Source organism: Enhydra lutris, unplaced genomic scaffold (genome assembly GCF_002288905.1).
Source record: "Enhydra lutris kenyoni isolate GAN:26980312 unplaced genomic scaffold, ASM228890v2 scaffoldscaffold12, whole genome shotgun sequence".
Taxonomy (NCBI): Eukaryota; Metazoa; Chordata; class Mammalia; order Carnivora; family Mustelidae; genus Enhydra; species Enhydra lutris.
Window position 1 is genome coordinate 48,112,724 of NW_019154096.1, and position 21,271 is coordinate 48,133,994.

Sequence of the window (21,271 nt, forward strand, 5' to 3'; positions counted from 1 at the left end):
AAAAAAAAAAAAAAAAAAAAAAAAAAAAACAAACAAACAAACAAAAAAACCAACCCACAATGGCAGGGGCGCCTGGGTGGCTCAGTCAGTTTAGCATCTGACTCTTGATTTCAGCTCAGGTCATGATCTCAGGGTCGTTGGATCAAGCCCCGCATCAGGCTCCATGCTGAGGGTGGAGCCTGCTTAAGACTCTCTCTCTCTCTCTGCCTCTCCCCACCATTCTCTCTCTCTAAAAAATACATATGTATGTATATATACATATATATGAAACACGATGGCAGCTCACCATACAGAAAACAACATTATTTATTTGGAAAATATTGAAATACTGAGGTTCAGGAAACCACATATATCTTACGATCCTGATCTTACTCCTTTCCTGACAAGTGTCCTGCCCACCCCCTTTCTCTTCCACCTCCCCTGCCAGTCCTGCATGGCATACACACATATACAAAAATGCCAGCATAATGACGTGACATACATTGGAAATTACTTCATTTTTCAAGATATTATGGCCAAAACTACTAGTTCATTACCAAAATCCATGTTCTCCCCATTTTCCTACGCACACAGACACCCACATTTCCCAGTGCCTCTTAGAGTGGGTGTGGTCCCGTGGTAGAGCCCATGGAATGTGAAAGAAGTTGTGCCGTTGCCATACCTGGCCTACTGAAAACCCAATTTGCTGTTTTGATTGTTCTTTGCTCCTTCTGCTACCATGCAAACAGAAAGAAATCTGGGTGACCCAGGAAGCCAGGTGTTGAAGAAAGATATCAGGGTTCCTATCACCCTAGTGCCTGAAACAGCTGTTACGCCAACCACTTCCCCTCTTACTACTGTTACGTGAGCAAAAAAGCAACTTTTGTTGTGCTGCAGGCATCAGATCTCTCTGTCGCCTATCTGAAATAGCACAGAGTCTCCCCAAACGAGTACTGCTCGTTACATAAAGAAATACACACCGTTGGTTTTTTTTAACACTTCCACCAGACACAAGGCTTCCTCTTGAATTCTGTCTTCAATAGTCTTCTTTCCCATGCCCATATACCGCAAAATCGTGAGGGAAAAACGCCGCGTTTGCTTCCATGTTTCTCCACTGCTGAAAACAATTCCTATCAGAAAAAGAGAGAAAAAGAGAGAGAGAGAAAAGAATGAAGTCCATCACCATGAATTCTAGCTGAGAGTCAGTATCTCAGAAAAGGATAATCACACTTAGGCAGGGATGTGAATAGGGTAGTGTCAGCAACAGAACTTTCCAATGAGCCCTGCTGTGCCCACCTCCTCTTAACCTAGTGTCTGTCAGGACTCTGGTTTGATGTATTACTCAACTCTTCTACATCTGTTAGCTCCTTCAAACCTCGGAATAATTCTGTGAACCAAGGGTTTTGTCCCCATTTTACTGATGGTCAATGAGGCAAAATGCTTGCTCTGTGCTCACACAGGTAATAGATCATGGTGCGTCCATGTCGTAGATGACATTTCAGGGCTGGTTTTTGCACATTATAAATGAATTGTGGGAGAGGCAACGAAACGAGTTGCTTCTCAAGAGAAGGAGAGAGCACTCGTGCACTGGAAAGAAGTTCATGATAAGCTCTTCCTCCTCATTTTCACATTTGCCCTCTGTTTGTTAACTCTTTTCCATGAAACATGGTCTTAACACCAAGGAAGTTCAATCAGACTCCTGGATCCATGACAAGATCAGGAGAAAGTAATTTTCATAGGAAATTTGTCCATAGAGATTTTAAAGAACAAGGTAGAGGAGGAAGTGACCCATTCAGGCCTTATCTCTTTTTGCAGAAACCCAGTGACCCACCAGAGGACTGGAGACCCTAGGGCCAACTCCAGAACAAATGGAAGACAGTTCAACTACTTTAGTTTAAAAAGCTTTTTCTAAGATCACTTGCAATCCATATATACTCACCATGCGTTTTCCTATAATCATCTCAGAGCACATTTGTGCTTTATGCTTTGTATCTCATTGTATTCAAATATTTCTTATGCTTTTTTTTTTTTTAAAGAAGAATAAATGATTGAAGGCAAGGCTAGAATTCAAACCTATGTTGGCTCCATGCACATTATGGAACTTTCTTAAAATAGTCTCTTGGCAACCATGACTCAGGCCAGAAAGCAAAATGTTTGCTGACTAGGATAACGGAGTCATTTTCGTCCCTCCTTATTTCTCCTAGTCTCTTACTAACTTAACTGAAATGAACATTATCTTAACTGGCCATAATTTAAAGTGGACACAAATTCATGGAACGTTGACAGTGAGATGATTTGCTTTCACTGCCTCTAGTGCCTCTAGTATTTCATGGAGACATTGTGTGTCCCCTTCATTATCTACAATATGGATTAATGATCCTTTATAGAAAAATGTTGGAATTTGGCTGTTTTCATAAATTTCTCTAAATACTTACAATTTCTCAATCCCTTGGCCTGTTTGGAGTCTTTACAACTTACAAACCCACAAACATTCCCCAAATTGACGCACACCTAATCCCCGGGTGATGAAGTCCACCACTGGGAAACTGCCTCTGCCAGAAAACTCCTCACTCCGATCAATCAGGGCTTCCTTCACCGCTTCATGTCCATATAACACCACCGTAGGCTTCATGCCGAAATACAGAGTGAACACAGGGCCGTAACTCTCTGCTAGCTGGGAAAGGAACAGGTGCAAGAGTAGTAGAATTTTGAAACTAGGAATGTGGACAAGTGAGAGAAATAGTTTTAATCTTACCGAAGAGATATTTTAATATGCACTCAACCATTATAAAAGCTTTCAACTTGTAGAACTAGTAATTAAATAAATCACATTAGTGGTAATTATCATTCTATTATTAGTAACATTGCTACTATTATGATCCTCATCCACAGTTCATCTTTATTCAGCTCCTCTTATGTGACAGGGGCTATATTATGGATTTTATTCATATTATTTTATTAACTTTTGCCTGCCACACCTGTAATTGCAACAAATTTCTCTTCCTTCCTATAGTTACAATGGTGGGTTCTCGTCTTGTTTAAGGGGAGTTCCTGCTCTTGTCCCCTGTGTAGACTCATAATCATCCCTCATTATCCACCTCCCACATCTTTTTAGCACACAGAGTACTAGATTTTAATAGTACATAAGAACCTGATGATGTAGGGGCGCCTGGGTGGCTCACTGGGTTAAAGCCTCTGCCTTCAGCTCAGGTCACGATCCCAGGGTCCTGGGATCGAGCCCCACATCGGGCGGGCTCTCTGTTCAGTGGGGAGCCTGATTCCCCCCCCCCCGCCTACTTGTGATCTCTGTCTGTCAAACAGATAAATAAAATATTAAAAAAAAAAAAAGAACCTGATGATCCCTGTGTGGCCATGTGACAAAGTTTGCACGAACTGCTATTAACAGAAATGATGTGTGCAAATCCTACACTACTAGTAAATGGTACTGGTAAATGATAAATGCTTGCCCTCCATCCCTCCCCCTACCCATGGACTGAAACGACAGCATGGAGATAGCCCCACTGTGTCCGTGCACATGTGAACAATAGCCTAGGTGCCAGGATGCTAAACTACAAGACTAAGAAAACCTGGTTCTTTGGATGACCTCAAGGAGGACAGGCAGCCTCTATAGCATTCTGTAAGATAGAAATAAGCTCCTGTCTTCTTTAAGCCACTGTGTTATTGAGATCTTTCTGTCATGGCAACTTATTTGGTATCCTAAATGATGTAGGACCTACACTCTTTCAACTTACCCAAAGTGTGAGTCCTCCTCCTTACAAGTCATTCTCCATTAAACAACCAGAGTGATCTTTTCACAGGGCAAATGCTAACATGAGAGTCCTGTTTAAGCACATTAATGGCATCGCATGGCTCTTGGGCTTAAGATTATATATGTGTGTGTGTGTGTGTGTGTGTGTGTGTGTGTGTGTGTGTGTGTATTTATTTATTTAATTATTTTTTTAAAGTAGCCTCCAAACTCAGCATGGTGCCCAAGACAGGGCTTGAACTCACAACCTGAGATCAAGACCTGAGCTGAGACGGAGAGTCAGATGCTTAAACAACTGAGCTACCCAGGAAGCTCTAAAAACTAATATTCTTTTTTTTAAAAAATGTTTTATTTATTTATTTGACAGAGGGAGAGAGATCACAGTAGGCAGAAAGGCAGGCGGTGGGGGGGGAAGCAGGCTCCCCGCCGAGCAGAGAGCCCAACGTGGGGCCTGATCCCAGGACTCCGAGATCATGACCCGAGCCAAAGGCAGAGACTCAACCCACCAAGCCACCCAGGCGCCCCAAAACTAATATTCTTAAAAGCCTTGAAAAGGCTTAAAAAGCCTTAAAAAGGCCCCTACTTACTTCTCCAATCTCATCCCACACCATGTTTTTATTTACTCTCTGGTCTATAAGCAAACTGGTCCTACTTCAGAGACACCAACAAGTAATTCTTGTCCAGATTGAAGCAGTCTAGAACAAACTTACATCTGTATTTTTTCTGGTGAGTACTTGGTCATTCTTTAGATCTCAGCTCCAGGTTCACTTCCTCAGAGAACCCTTTGCTGACTGTTCCTCCCATCCCTCCTCCTCCAAAATGCATGGCCTCTTGCTACTGTGTCCCTTTTACGTGGTTTGTAATCACACACTCACTTGCATGATTACTTTACAAATACATGCCTTCCGTCTAGACTATAAATTCCATAATGCTAGAGTCTTCTTTTTTTCATTCATCATTGAAAATCCCCAGCATCTAATGGAGTGCCTAATACAAAGTAGACATTCAGTAAATTGTTCAGTATATGATATACTCAAGGACCATGTGAAAAATACAATTATTATTCACATTTTAAAGAAATGGAAATTAAGGCTCAGGGAGATTTTTAAAATTTGCCCAATGCTGCGAGTTTACAAGTGGACGAGCTAGGGTACTAACATAATGCCTTTGAATCCACAGCCCAAAACACAGAAAGAAGCTTCTAGAGGGTGTGTTCTGGTCACTAGCTATCTTAGGGAAGACAGATTTCAGACAATTCCTTCAAGATTTAGAGAGCTGTTGCTATATAAATAGCCAAGAATAAAGTAGTTACTCACTCACTCATTGAGCAAATACAATAGAAGCTGAAAATTTTGGAGACTTGAATTATTTCCTAGACTTAAATCAATGTGTGCTCTTAGGAAACTTCTAGTGTGACTGTGTAAATCTTTAGAATTTTTTTTTTTTAACTGAAAGCAATTTCACTGCCATTAGAGTTTACCAAAGAATAATTACTAAAAAGGAGACCTGGTCACAAAATGGACAGGGAATTCCTTCTTTGGCAATTTCAGCAATAATCTCATGGCTCTCAATCCCTTCTGGAAGCTTTCCAGCTATATACCACTTACAATCATATCTGGGTATCCAACTGACACGTCCTGTTCAAACCATCTCCTTAAAACATGGTGTCTGGGACATTTTATTTAGTTATAGGGCTGTAAGTGCAAACAACTGGAAGAAAAGTAATCATACTTGCCTTCCTTAGAGATTTGCCGACATTCTTAGTATTTATCTGTAGAATATTTCCAATGATTGGGAGAGGAGTCGGGCCAGGTGGCAGCTTCCCTCTGGCACGGTTGCAATTCCACAGAAAGAAAGGAATCAAACAAGAAAGACATATCACCAGAAGTATGAAGAGATCCATTGATGTGTTTTGTATAAATGAAGTTGAAAGCTTGGTATCCAATGACTTTATAAATACTAAGTGCAAGCTAATCATCAAACATGCACTGTTTTGAACTTTTGGGTAAATATGTGTTTTATCCTCAGTGGACTTTGACCCACTGGTAAAGATGAAAAGAAAATCAGTCACCTTAGTATTGATAAATATCTAGGTTTTCAGTGGCAATGGTCTGGAGAAGTGTTATTTTTTTAGTTGGGACTGTCATATTTTAACAGTAAAATTGAAAGCTATCTGATTTTCAAAGAGATGGAATTCATGATCTTGACAATTGATTAAAGAATTATCTCATGTCAAAATTTACCATTCTGTGAGCAGAAGAAAGAAGCACTCTCCCAGTGTCTTTTTCCAGAAGATCCAGGAAAAGGCCAGAATTAAGAGACAGAAAGGAGGAGGCAGGGTAAAAATGAAGGCTATAGAGAGCTAGTATCTCCCAGAGAAGAGGAGAGATATCTCAACTCTCTTGACAGAGCCTTGCCCATATGTCAGGAGTTCTGACACACTTAACTGCCAAGGGGGATACAGGATCAACAAACAGTAGATAGGGGACGGAATCTATCAAATCAAGGGAAGAAATCACTCAAACAGTGGGAAGTCCCTTGGCTGCATGTCACCTATCCTTCCCCCCACACATCCTTTTCCAGTGAGGGTCCTAGAATCGGAGTCTATATTGCTTGTTCTCAATTTGGTGAAGAAATATACTCTAGCATTCAATACTACGAATATTTCAAAGTGTCTATGAACTCAGATACAAACAAAACATCAAGACTCAAAGATATTTGAGGGGGAATCCTCTTACACTGTTGGTGGGAATGCGGCTGGGGCAGCCACTTTGAAAAACAGTATGGAGGTTCCTCAGAAAGTTGAATATAGAGCTACCCTATGACCCAGTAACAGTACTACCAGGTATTTACCCAAAAGATACAAATGTAGTGATCTGAAAGGGCACATGCACCCCAGTGTTTATAGGAGCAATGTCCAAAATAGCCAAACTATGGGAAAAGCCCAGATGTCCATCGATAGATGAATGGATAAAGAAGATATGGATTATATATATATATATATATATATATATATACACACACACACACAATAGAATACTACTCAGTCATCAAAAAATTGAAATCTTGCCACTTGCAATGACATAGATGAAACTAGAGGGTATTATGCTAAGCGAAATAAGTTAAACAATTATCATATGATCTCACTCATATGTGGGATTTAAAAAATAAACAGAGGATCAGAGGGGGGGAAAGAAAAAAAAACAAGATGAAATCAGAGAGGGAGACAAACCATAAGAGACTCTTAATCATAGGAAACAAATTGAGGGTTGCTGAACAGGAGGGAGGTCGGGGAATAGGGTAACTGGTGATAGAATAAGCACTGCATGTTACATAAGACTGATGAATCACTGACCTCTACCTCTGAAACCAATAATACATTACATGTTAATTAACTGAATTTAAATTAAAAAATGGAAAAGATATTTGAGGAACTCCAACAAGGCATAACAAACATTACATTTCAAAATCAGAACACTAACCCTGAAGAAGCTAACATCAAGAAAACAGAAAAAAAATGTTAAAATAAATTTAACATCAGAGATATAAAAACTGGGCCTTCAGAGAGGTGTTAATGTGGTGGAGCAATAAGGGGAGCCTAAGCTTGCCTCATTTCCCTCAAACACGAGGTACCAACATCAAATCATTTGGAACAACTGGAAATTGATCGGAGGCTAAAGAAAATAATCTGCACAGTTGGAAGGAGAGAATGTGACAGATGCAAGGCTTATTATTATTATTTTTTTTTTTACAGAGATCACAAGTAGGCAGAGAGGCAGGCAGAGAGAGAGAGGAGGAAGCAGGCTCCCCGCTGAGCAGAGAGCCCAATGCAGGGCTCAATCCCAGGACCCTGGGATCATGACCTGAGCCAAAGGCAGAGGCTTTAACCCACTGAGCCACCCAGGCGCCCCTGCAAGGCTTATCTTAACAAACAAATCAAAGCTCACATAGTTAAAGATCCAAACACTCCCCAGTGCAAGCAAGGAGGAATTCTTTAGAGGACTGACCTTTGTGAAAGTGCAACCAAAACATGACAGCAGACTGCACAGCATACACCAGAAAGACTTCCTGAAACTCCAGGCCCTGGACAGTGTATGACACTTTCTTAATATAGTATTACTCTCAGGAGCAGGAAACATAAATTTCCATAATTCAGAAAAGACAGAAACTTAGACATGATGACAAGACAGAGGAATTCTCCCCAAAAGAAAGTTCAAGGAAAAAATCTCAGCCAGGGGTTCACTCAAAACAGATATAAGCAAAACAAAAACAAAAACAAAAAACAAAACAAAAAAAACAAAAACCAGATATAAGCAATATATCTGAACAAGAATTTAGAACAACAATCATAAGAATACTGGCTGGGCTTGAAAGATGCATAGAAGATGCCAGAGAAACCCTGGCTGTAGAGATCAAAGACCTAAAAACTAGTCAGGCTGAGATAAAAAGTGCTATGACTGAGGTGCAAAACTGACTGGATATAATCACAATGAGGATGGAAGAACCAGAGTATCAAATAGGTGAAATAGAAGATAAAATTATGGGAAATAATGAAGCTGAAAAGAAGAGGAAACAAAAACTATGAGATCACAATATAGACGTAGGGACTTAGGGATTCCACAGAGTGCAATAATATCCACATAATAGGAATCCCAGAAGAAAAGTGGGATAAGAGGCAAAAGGTTTATTTGAACAAATTATAGCTGAGAACTTCCTCAATCTGGGAAAGAAAGCAGGCATTCCAGTCCAAGAGCCACAGAGAACACCTCTCAAATTCAACAAAAACAGGTCAACACAGAGGTGCCAGGTGGCTCAGTCAGTTAACCATCTGCCTTTGCCTCAGTCATGATCTTGGGGTCCTGGGTTGGAGCACCACATTGGGCTCCCTGCTCAGCAAGGGAGTTTGCTTCTCCCTCTCACTGCTCCTCCTCCTCCCCTCCCCCAGCTTATGCTGTCTCTCTCAAATTAAAAAAAAATCTTAAAAGAAAACAGGTCAACATTGAGACATATAGTGAAACTTGCAATATACAAAGATAAAGAGAATTCTGAAAGTAGCTAGGGACAAAAAGTTCCTAGCTTTAACCTACAAGAGTAGGTTACCTTAACCTACAAGAGTAGGTTACCTTAACCTACAAGAGTAGGTTACCTTAACCTACAAGGAGCCCAATGCAGGGCTCAATCCCAGGACCCTGGGATCATGACCTGAGCCAAAGGCAGAGGCTTTAACCCACTGAGCCACCCAGGCGCCCCTGCAAGGCTTATCTTAACAAACAAATCAAAGCTCACATAGTTAAAGATCCAAACACTCCCCAGTGCAAGCAAGGAGGAATTCTTTAGAGGACTGACCTTTGTGAAAGTGCAACCAAAACATGACAGCAGACTGCACAGCATACACCAGAAAGACTTCCTGAAACTCCAGGCCCTGGACAGTGTATGACACTTTCTTAATATAGTATTACTCTCAGGAGCAGGAAACATAAATTTCCATAATTCAGAAAAGACAGAAACTTAGACATGATGACAAGACAGAGGAATTCTCCCCAAAAGAAAGTTCAAGGAAAAAATCTCAGCCAGGGGTTCACTCAAAACAGATATAAGCAAAACAAAAACAAAAACAAAAAACAAAACAAAAAAAACAAAAACCAGATATAAGCAATATATCTGAACAAGAATTTAGAACAACAATCATAAGAATACTGGCTGGGCTTGAAAGATGCATAGAAGATGCCAGAGAAACCCTGGCTGTAGAGATCAAAGACCTAAAAACTAGTCAGGCTGAGATAAAAAGTGCTATGACTGAGGTGCAAAACTGACTGGATATAATCACAATGAGGATGGAAGAACCAGAGTATCAAATAGGTGAAATAGAAGATAAAATTATGGGAAATAATGAAGCTGAAAAGAAGAGGAAACAAAAACTATGAGATCACAATATAGACGTAGGGACTTAGGGATTCCACAGAGTGCAATAATATCCACATAATAGGAATCCCAGAAGAAAAGTGGGATAAGAGGCAAAAGGTTTATTTGAACAAATTATAGCTGAGAACTTCCTCAATCTGGGAAAGAAAGCAGGCATTCCAGTCCAAGAGCCACAGAGAACACCTCTCAAATTCAACAAAAACAGGTCAACACAGAGGTGCCAGGTGGCTCAGTCAGTTAACCATCTGCCTTTGCCTCAGTCATGATCTTGGGGTCCTGGGTTGGAGCACCACATTGGGCTCCCTGCTCAGCAAGGGAGTTTGCTTCTCCCTCTCACTGCTCCTCCTCCTCCCCTCCCCCAGCTTATGCTGTCTCTCTCAAATTAAAAAAAAATCTTAAAAGAAAACAGGTCAACATTGAGACATATAGTGAAACTTGCAATATACAAAGATAAAGAGAATTCTGAAAGTAGCTAGGGACAAAAAGTTCCTAGCTTTAACCTACAAGAGTAGGTTACCTTAACCTACAAGAGTAGGTTACCTTAACCTACAAGAGTAGGTTACCTTAACCTACAAGGGGTAGACACATGAGGTTAGCAGCAGATCTATCCACAGAAACCTGGAAGGTCAGAAAAAAGTGGCATGATATCTTCAATGTGCTAAATGAGAAAAATATGCAGTCAAGAACATTTTATCCAAAGAAGTCGTGGTGTGTGTACACACACACACAGGAGTATTATGCAGCCATCAGAAATTGAAATCTTGGGACACCTGGGTGGCTCAGTGGGTTAAAGCCTCTGCCTTCAGCTCAGGTCATGATCTCAGGGTCCTGGGATAGAGCCCCACATCGGGCTCTCTGCTCAGCGGGGAGTCTGCTTCCTCCTCTCTCTCTCTGCCTGCCTCTCTGCCTACTTGTGATCTCTCTCTGTGTCAAATAAATAAAGAAAATCTTTTTAAAAAATTGAAATCTTGCCATTTTCAACAACATGGATGGAACTAGAGGGTATTAGCTAAGTAAAATAAGTCAATCAGAGAAAGGCAATTATCATATGATCTTATACATGGAATCTGAGAAAAAAGGCAGAGGATCATAGGTAAGAGAGGAAAAAAATGAAACAAGATGAAACCAGAGACAGAGACAAACCATAAGAGACTCTTAATTATAGGAAACAAACTGAGGTTTCCTGGAGTAGAGGGTGGCAGGGAGGGATGGGGTGGCTGGGTGATGGACACTGGGGAGGGTATGTGCTGTGGTGAGCGCTGTGTATTGTGTAAGACTAATGAATCACAGACCTGTACCTGTACCCATAATTGATCATTAACATTAATTATGTTACTAATTAAAAAAAACAAGAGCAAGAGAATTGCCTCAAGTTTCCATGAGGGACTGGCTCTGGAGATACTGCCTATAAGGTTAAAATGAGGAGTTCTTTAAAGTTGTCATCGGGCAACTTATTTCCTGCCTTTCATAGGTCCCTTTGTACTTGTACATTTGAGGAAGGTGGATGGGTTGTCTTTTAAATTTTTACTCTATCCATGTTAGAATCTTCTTTTCTACAATTGCTTCACTTTTATCCCACTTTCCCTTTTTAAAGCAGAATTGAACCTACATTTGCTGCATTGTGTAAAGTCTATGAAAATCATGTCCTTTATAATGTTTCTAGTGGAGTTCTGAACTTGGGGCTAGGATGATTGGAACACAGATTCAATTCCTATGACTGTACCCATCACTTAATTTCCTGTAACAATACTACAACATTAAAAGGCTTTATGCATACATATATACATGTATATATAAATACACATATGTATATATACATGTATGTGTGTGTGTGTATTTTTTTTTCTATCCAGCAAGACTATTACTCAGAATAGGACAGATAAAGAGTTTCCAAGACAAGCAAAAACTAAAAGAGTTCGTGAACACTAAACCAGTCCTCCAAGAAATATTACAGGGGACCGTTTCAGTGGGAAAGAGAGACCAAAAGCAACAAAGACTAGAAAAGAACAGAGATAATCTACAGGAACATTGGTTTTACAGGTTGATACAATGGCACTAAATTCATACCAATCAATAATTACTCTGTAAATTGACTCAATGCTCCAATCAAAAGACACAGAATATCAAAATGGATAACAAAACAAAATAAAACAAAACCTAAGACTCATCGATATGCTGCTTATGAGAGACTCATTTTAGACCCAAAGACCTCCAGATTGAAAGTGAGGAGCTGGAAAACCATCTATCATGCTAATGGACATCAAAACAAAGTGGCAGTAGTCATCCTTATATCAGAGAAACTGGATTTTTTTTAATTTAAATTAAATTTAGTTAACATATAGTGTATTATTAGTTTCAGGGGTAGAATTTAGTGATTTATCAGTGGTATGTAACACCCACCACTCCTTACATCAGTGCCCTTGTTAATGCCCATCACCCAATTACTCCATTTCCCCCACAAACTAGATTTTAAACCAAAGACTATAATAAGAGATGGGTACTATATCTATGCAGCAAGAAGATCTAACAATTGTAAATATTTATGTCCCCAACTTGATAGCAACCAAATATATAAATCAATTAATAACAAACTTAAACTCATGGATAATAATATAATAATAGTAGGGGAATTTAACACCCCACTCACAGCAAAGGACAGATCCTCTAAGCAGAAGGATCAACAAGGAAACAAAGGCTTTGAATGACACGCTGGACCAGGTGGACTTACCCGATATATTCAGAGCATTTTATCCTAAAGCAGCAGAATACACATTCTTTTTGAGTGCACATGGAACATCTGTGACACAATGGGTCACAAATCAGGCCTCAACCAGTGCAAAAAGACTGAGATTGTACCAAGCATATTTCTGGACCACAACCCTAAGAAACTTGAAGTCAACCACAAGAAAGAATCTGGCAAGACTACAAATATATGGAGGTTAAAGGACATCTCACTAGGGGTGCCTGGGTGGCATCTTACTAGGGGTGCCTGGTTAAGCAACTGCATTCGGCTCAGGTCATGATCTCTGGGTCCTGGGATGGAATTCCACATCTGGCTCCCTGCTCAGCAGTGAGTTTGCTTCTCCTTCTACCTTTCCACCCTGCTTGTGCACGCTCTGTCTTTCAGATGAATAAATAAAATCTTAAAAAAAAAAAAAAAAAGAACATCCTACTAAAGAATGAATGGGTTAACCAGGAAATTAAAGAAGAAATAAAGAACTACATGGAAGCAAATGAAAATGAAAACACAACAGTCTAAGACCTTTGGGAATCAGAAAAGGCAGTCATCAGAGTGAAGTATATGGCAGTTCAGGCCTTCCTCGAGAAACAAGGAAAGTCTCAAATGGACACCTTCATTTTACACCTAAAGAAGCTGGAAAAAGAACAGCAAATAAAGCCTAAAACCAGCAGAATAAAGGAAGTAATTACGATTAGAGCAGAAGTAATCGATAAAGAAATTTATAAAAAATAGTAGAGTAGATCAATGAAACTAGGAATTAGTTCCTTGAAGATATAACAAAATTGATAAACCCCTGCCAAACTTATCAAAAAGAAAAGAGAAAGGACCCAAATAAATAAAATCATGAATGAAAGAGGAAAGAACACAACCAACACCAAAGAAATACAAACAATTATAGCAAAATATTAGGAGAAATTACATGCCAACCAAATGGGCAAGCTGGAAGAAATGGACAAATTCCTAGAAACATACACGCTATTAAAACTGAAACAGGAAGAAATAGAAAATTTGAACAGATCCATAACTAGCAAAGAAATTGAATGAGTTTCAAAAATCTCCCAAAAAGGGGCACCTGGGTGGCTCAGTGAGTTAAAGCCTCTGCCTTTGGCTCAGGTTATGATCCCAGGGTCCTAGGATTGAGCCCCGAATTGGGATCTCTGCTTAGCAGGGAGCCTGCTTCCTCCTCTCTCTCTCTCTGCCTGCCTCTCTGCCTACTTGTGATCTCTATCAAATAAATAAATAAAATCTTTAAAAAAAAAAAAAATCTCCCAAAAAGGGGCACCTGGGTGGCTCAGCTGATTGAGCGGCTGACGCTTGGTTGTGGCCAGGTCATGATCTCAGAGGCCTGGGATCGATCCCTGAGTCAGACTCCAAGCTCAGCAAGGAGCCTGCTTCAGGATTCTCTCTCCCTCTGACTCTCCTCCTGCTTGCTCGCTATCTCTCTCTAAAATAAATAAACTTTTAAAAAATTAAAAAAAAAATCTCTATCTCTCCAACAAATAAGAGTTCAGGGATAGATGGCTTTCCAGGGGAATTCTACCAACCATTTAAGTCTTTTTTTTGTTTAAGACTTTGTTGATTTGACAAAGAGAGACACAGTGAGAGAGGGAACACAAGCAAGGGGAGTAGGAGAGGGAGAAGCAGGATTCCTGCTAAGCAGGGAACCCATTGCAGGGCTCGATCCCAGGACCCTGGGATCATGACTTGAGCCAAAGGCAGACACTTAATGACTGAGGTGCCCCTCAGTTGGTACCTCAGTCAATTATCTCAGTTTGGTAGAGGTGCCCTTCTACCAAACATTTAAAGAAGAATTGATACAACTGGAGGAGATTATGCTGAGTGAAATAAGTCAAGCAGTGAAAGTCAATTATTATATAGCTTCACTTACTTGTGAAACATAAGGAATAGCATGGAGGACATTCAGAGAGGGAAGGGAAAAATGAAGGGGGGGAATTGGAGGGGGAGATGAACTTTGAGAGACTGTGGATTCTGAGAAACAAACAGAGGGTTTTAGAGGGGAGGGGGTGGGAAGGATGGGTGAGCCTGGTGATGGGTATTAAGGAGGGCACATATTGTATGGAGCACTAGGTGTTATATGCAAACAATGAATCTTGGAAACTACATAAAAAATTAATGATGTACTGTATGGTGACTAACCTAACATTTAAAAAAAAGAATTAATACCTACTCTTCTGAAGCTGTTCTAAAAAAAACAGAAATGGAAGGAAAACTTCCAAACTCATTCTATGAGGCCACCATTACCTTGAATCCAAAACCAAAGACCTCACTAAAAAGGAGAATTACAGACCAATAGCTCTGATAAACATGGCTGCAAAAATTCTCAACAAGATACTGAGCTAATGGAATCCAACAGTACATTAAAAGGATTTTCACCATGATTGAGTGTGATTTTTTCTTGGGCTGCAGGGGTGGTTCAATATCCACAAATCAATCAATGTGATACAACACATTAATAAAAGAAAGGATAAGAACCATATGTTCTTCTCAATAGATGCAGAAAGAGCATTTGACAAAATACAGCATTCTTTCTTGATAAAAACCCTTAGGAATGTAGGGATAGAAGGAACATACCTCAACATTATAAAGGCCATATATAGAAGACCCTAATATCATCCTTAATGGGGAAAAACTGACAGTTTTCTCCCTAAAGTCAGGAACATGACAGGGATGTCCACTCTCATCACTGTTGTTCGACATAGTGCTCGAAGTCCTAGCCTCAGCAATCTGACAATAAAAAGAAATAAAAAAATAAATAAAAAATAAATAAAAGAAATAAAAGGCAAACAAATTGGCAAGGAAGAAGTCAAACATTGACTCTTTGCAGATGACATGGTACTCTATGTAGAAAACCCAAAAGACTCCACCAAAAATTGCTAGAACTGATACATGAATTCAGTAGTCATAGGATGTAAAATCAACATACAGAAATCTGTTGCGTTTCTATACACCAATAATGAAGCAGCAGGAAGAGAAATTAAGGAATCAATTCCATTATAATTGCACCAAGAATCATAAGATACCTAGGAATAAACCTAGGCAAAAGAACTGTACACTGAAAACTAGGGAACACTTATGAAAGAAATTGAGGATGACACAAAGAAATGAAAAAAAATTCCATGCTCCTGGATTGGAAGAACAAATATTATTAAAATGTCTATACTACCCAAAGCAATCTACACATTCAATGCAGGCCCTATCAAAATAACACCAGCATTTTTCACAGAGCTAGAATAAACAATTCTAAAATTTGTATGGGACCAGAAAAGACTGAACAGTGAAAGTAATGTTGAAAAAGAAAAGCAAAGCAGAGAGCATCACAATTCTGGAATTGAAGCTCTACTACAAATCTGGAATCATCAAGACAGTATGGTACCAGCACAAAACCAGACAAAGAGATCAATGGAACAGAACAGAGAATCTAGAAATGGACCCTCAACTCAATGGTCAACTAATCTTTGACAAAGTAGAAAAGAATATCCAATGGAAAAAAGACAGTCTCTTCAACAAATGGAGTTGGGAAATTTAGACAGCCACATGCAGAAAAATGAAACTGGACCATTTTCCTTACATCATCACAAAAAAATGGGCCCAAAATGGATTAAAGACCTCAATGTGAAACAGGAATCCATCAAAATCCTAGAGGAGAACATAGCCAGCAAGCTCTATAACCTCAGCCCAGCAACTTCTTACCAGACAAAGGCAAGGGAAACAAAGGTAAAAGTGAACTGCTGGGACTGAAAGGCTTTTGCACAAAGGAAACAGGTGACAAAATAAAAAGATAACCGACATACTGGATAGGAGAAAATACTTGCAAATGACATTATGAGATAAAGGGTTAGTATCCAAAATCTATAAAGAACTTATCAAACTCAACACCCAAAGAACAAATAATACAATCAAGAAATGGGCAAAAGACATGAACAGACATATCCCCAACGAAGACAACCAAATGGCCAACAGGCACATGAAGAAATGCTCAACATCCCTCGGCATCAGGGAAATACAAATCTAAGCCACCGTGAGATACTACCTCACACCAGTCAGGATGGCTAAAATTAACAAGTCAGGAAATGACAGATGTTGGTGAGGATGTGGAGAAAGGAAAACCCTCCTACACTGTTGGTGGGAATGCAGCTGTGGCAGCCACTCTAGAAAACAATATGGGTTTCCTCAAGAAGTTGAAGATAGAGCTACCCTATCACCCGGTAATTGTACTACCAGGTATTTACCCCAAAGATACAAATGTAGTGATCCAAAGGAGTAAATGCACCCTAATGTTGATAGCAACAATGTCCACAATAGCCAACTGGAAAAAGCCCAGATGTCCATTGACAGATGAATGGATAAAGAAGATGTGGTATGTATATACACATACAATGGAATACTACTCAGTTATCAAAAAAATGAAATCTTGCCATTTGGAACAACAGGGATGGAACTGGAAGGTATTAAATTAACAGAAATAAGAGAAAGACAATTATCATATGATCTTACTTATATGTGGAATTTAAGAAAAAAACAGGATCATAGGGGAAGAGAGAAAAAATAAAATAAGACAAAATCAGAGAGGGAGACAAATCATAAGAGACTCTTAATCATAGGAAACAAACTGAGGATTGCTGGAGGGGGGTGGGTGGGATGATGGGGGTAACTGAGTGATGGACATTAAAGAGGGCACTTGATGCAATGAGAACTGACTATTATATAAGACTGATGAATCACCTACCTCTACATCCAAAACTAATAATACACTATATGTTAATTAACTGAATTTAAATTAAAAAAATAAAAATAAAAAATAAATTTTAAAAAAAGGAAAAGAGATGGGGCGCCTGGGTGGCTCAGTGGGTTAAGCCTCTGTCTTTGGCTCAGATCATGATCTGAGAGTCCTGGGATCGTGCCCCGCATCGGCTCTCTGCTCAGCAGGGAGCCTGCTTCCCTCTCTCTACCCACCTCTCTGCCTATTTGTGATCTCTCTCTGTGTCAAATAAATATCTTAAAAAAATAAAAGGAAAAGAGGCTTGTTTTTCCAGTAATGCAGGGAAAAGAAGTAACTATTAATAAATGGGTTCAGTGATAATTTTCTGAATATTCTTTTTGCAATAGGAGCTATGTATTTTCTCCCCAAAGCACCCCAAAACTAGCTAGAACAAACTAATTCCCCACTACCCTAATCTCTCTTCTTTCAGTCATACTGTGTGGGTGCTGAAGGCCCTGGGCTCTGATCAGTGAATGGAACTGTCCCCTTTAAGCTAGTAAACCCAGGCTGTGGGACTGAAAGCCCTACTCCAGCCCCCATAGCAGAGGCCACAGAGCTGGCAGTTTCGACGGCCTCAGAAATAAGGAGCCAAAAGCTGACAGCACAAATGAAGCCCCAATACGGAGAGAGAACGAAGGCTCCTAGGCTCCGAGTAGGCTGCAAGCTGGGGGCAGGAAAAGGGAACTTCTGAGTCAATTCCATCTTTAGAAACAAATGGGAAACTGGACCTTTTTCTGTTGCTATGGTTCAATAAGGCATTCTACTGCTACTGAGCATGGAGGGGATGTGCAAACCCAAAAGGTCTAAAAAAGTCAGGAGAACGCTGCCCTGGCTGGAGAAGAGAGTAACAAATGGGCAGATAGGTCAGCAAATCATTTGTAGGAAGACAATGCTAGGAACTTCAGCTCTTCACATGGCCGCCAGCCCTACAGAGAACAACACAGTAAGAACCAGGACAGCCGCTCCAGACTGGTACAGCTGGGGAATCTTGAGGCCTTTCCCTAGATCCCACATTAAGTGTCAAATTCCATTCCAGATGAGACGAAGACAAGTGCAAACTTGCCTGTGTAAATCAGTGATGGCCACAGATATAGGAACTTTACACCTTCCAAATGAGACTCAAAGTTCCCAGGGATCAACAGGGCTGACAAGCCAAAAAGAAGCCCCTGCACCCAAGGCCACAGCAGTACCATGGTGGCAAGCAGACATCACTGTGGGAAGAGCCACAGTGTAGATAGTGATACGGGAAGACAAAGGATGGTTTAAACAGTGTTCTTCTTCCTGAATCTGTCCATCTCTTCTTTGGCTGTGGTTCCCAAAGGGAGAGCATTTCTGACACAGAGCCAAGGATTAAGAAATGGCCAACATATCTCGACAAGAATGCAGCCAACCTGGGTTCTGGCCTGGATGGAAGTAGAACTTTTTGAGTCTAAGTAATTGATAATGTGGTAGTAAAGCTTAAGGAGATTAAGTTATTTCTCATTTAAAAAGGGGGAGGCTAAAATTCTAGATGTTTTCAACAAAATAAGTAACATAATATAGAAGGAAGTGAGTTGTCAGCGTTCTGAGTGCTGTGTCTTACTCTCATAGTCAAGATATATGTGGATTTTTGATGACACGGGTCGGCTCCCACTTACCCTTGCGTTGTTCAAGGGTCAAAAACTGTATAACTTACGTACTCTACATGGGATAATATTCCAACTAAATCACATTCTACAAACATCTATTGAGAAATATGATGTACCTTGCTAACTCACTAGGACACTAAACAGTTTATTTAAATAGTGACTGAATCAACAAATTCAGTGGGTAAATAAAAAAGGGGAGTTCAGAAAAGTTTGTCCTTTTGCAGTCCTTAGAACGCTCCCCCTCCTTGTCCCTTGGCAAAACATGAAGCCATGCGGGCACATGCTGACAAGCTGCTCTGCTTGTGAGCCCAGGTCAGGACCTGTCTTTTCACCAGACTACACCACCACGTACACCTACACCCCCCTGGCCAAACCCTCATCACCGACCTTCACTGCAGTGTGCGCACCTGCTAGGAGAGTGTGTAGCCCTGGGAGAGCACACCGACAGACACAGAGAGTAGGACGGTCTTTGCCAGAGGCTTGGGGAAAGAGGAAACGGGGTTGCTATTCAGTGAAGAGTTTCAGTCGTGTAGGATGAAAAGTCCTAGAGATGTGCCGTACAACATTGTGCCTACAGTTAACAAGACTGTATTGTGCACTTAAAAATTTTAGGGCAAAGATCTCATATTAAGTGTTCTAACCACAACCCAGGAAGGAGGGAAGGAAGGAAGCAAGAAGGGAGGGAGGGAGGGAGAAGGAAAGAAATTTGCCACAATCAAACGACCAGCTGTAGAAACAAGGGATGTATTTATCATGAACAACTACATTTTGTTATGAGTATTTGTGATCTTTGTTATAGGATATCAATGAGAAGAGTAAACATCACCCAAGGATTTGACATCTTCTTTTGGCTAAAGGGTTAATTTGTGTTTTTTAATACTCAGGATAGTTGTATCATGTGAAACAGAAGTATAACTGTGTTATTTATTTGGAGATTAAGTATGATTTAAGGGAATGTGTATGGGTGCCAAGTTTATAAGAGGTGGACTGTGAACTGTGATGGTTAATATTATGTACCAACTTGGCTAGGCTACAGCACCCGTTCTTTAATCAAATACTAATCTAAATGTTGCTGTAAAGGTGTTTTTGGAGATGTGGCTAACGTTGACAATCAGTTGACTTTAGGCTGACATACTGATTTACTCTAGACACATAAACTCCCAGTGAAGTAAATACTCTAACAATTCATTACCCTTAGCAGATGAAAACATGGGATTCCAGAGACTAACTGATACGCCAGTATCACACGGTCAGTGAGCCCCGGAGTCAGGATTTGAACTGACAGACCGGCTCCAGGGTCTGAGCTCTAAACCACCACACTATGCTGCCTCCAGCTGAGGTAGGTCTACGTGAACTGATGTGAAACAGTCTCCAAGTTATCCTAGTAATTCCAAAATTGAGGTGCACATCAGGAAGTATACCGCGCGAACACTTATGATCAAAAGCATCTCATTTAGTTTGATCATTATTCTCCCTGAGTTTTACAAAGGTACAGCTGCACGGTCTGTCGGCTTCCAGGGAGGGTTCTACATTCTGAAAGCATTGACTCCAAAGTCTTTATAGATGGTTGGATGTCTCTCTCTGGGAACTTTCAAGATTTAATTTAAGCAATCAAAACTTTTATGATTATTGGGCCTTGAGATAACTTTTCTTTCTTTTCTTTTTTTAAAAGACTTTGAGAGAGAGAATGAGAGGCGGAAAGGTCAGAGGGAGAAGCAGACTCCCTGCTGAGCAGCAAGCACGATGTGGGACTCGATCCTAGGACTCCAGGATCACGACCTGAGCCAAAGGCAGTTTTTTTTTTTTTTAAGATTTTTATTTATTTATTTATTTGACAGAGATCTCAAGTAGGCAGAAAGGCAGGTAGAGAGAGAGAGGGGAGGAAGCAGGTTCCCCACTGAGCAGAGAGCCTGATGCAGGGCTCCATCCCAGGACCCTGGGATCATAACTTGAGCCGAAGGCAGAGGCTTTAACCCACTGAGCCACCCAGGCGCCCCCCAAAGACAGTTTCTTAACCAAGTCAGCCATCTAGGTGCCCCGAGATAATTTTTCTTTCATTGTGCATAAGATTTGTAGATCCTTTCCACTTAGATATCAGTATATGGAAGTTTCTTCTCTGGGGATATTTGGTTTCTTTAGGAAAAAATCCTATAGTCTTTCTGTTACCTGGCTACTGACTTTTTTTTAAAGATTTTTAAATTATTTTTAAGTAATCTCTACGCCCAACTTGGGGCTGGAACTCACAAACCCGAGATCAAAATCAGTATCTGAGTCAATATTTTTTTTTTTTTTAAAGATTTTATTTATTTATTTGACAGAGAGATCACAAGCAGGCAGAGAGGCAGGCAGAGAGAGAGGAGGAAGCAGGCTCCTCTAGAGAGCAGAGAGCCCGATGCGGGGCTCGATCCCAGACTCTGAGATCATGACCCGAGCCGAAGGCAGCAGCTTAACCCACT

The 21,271-nt window shown here is 40.3% G+C and overlaps 1 protein-coding gene and 1 pseudogene across 3 annotated transcripts in view; both read right to left on the reverse strand.

The window, feature by feature from the left end:
• Positions 1-5,667, reverse strand: part of LOC111144947 (cytochrome P450 2C21) — a 27,738-nt gene extending 22,071 nt beyond the window's left edge. For 2 of the 3 annotated variants that reach the window (XM_022499566.1, XM_022499565.1), the window contains exons 1-3: positions 5,477-5,648; positions 2,491-2,649; positions 960-1,109 (exon numbers count right to left, since the gene is read on the reverse strand). In XM_022499566.1, the coding sequence (XP_022355274.1) occupies positions 960-1,109; positions 2,491-2,649; positions 5,477-5,648 (481 nt within the window). Of the gene's footprint in view, positions 1-959; positions 1,110-2,490; positions 2,654-5,476 lie in introns of all 3 variants that reach the window. The other variant, XM_022499564.1, reaches the window with a different exon arrangement.
• A 12,429-nt stretch (positions 5,668-18,096) lies between these two features.
• Positions 18,097-21,271, reverse strand: part of LOC111145017 — a 7,376-nt pseudogene continuing 4,201 nt past the window's right edge.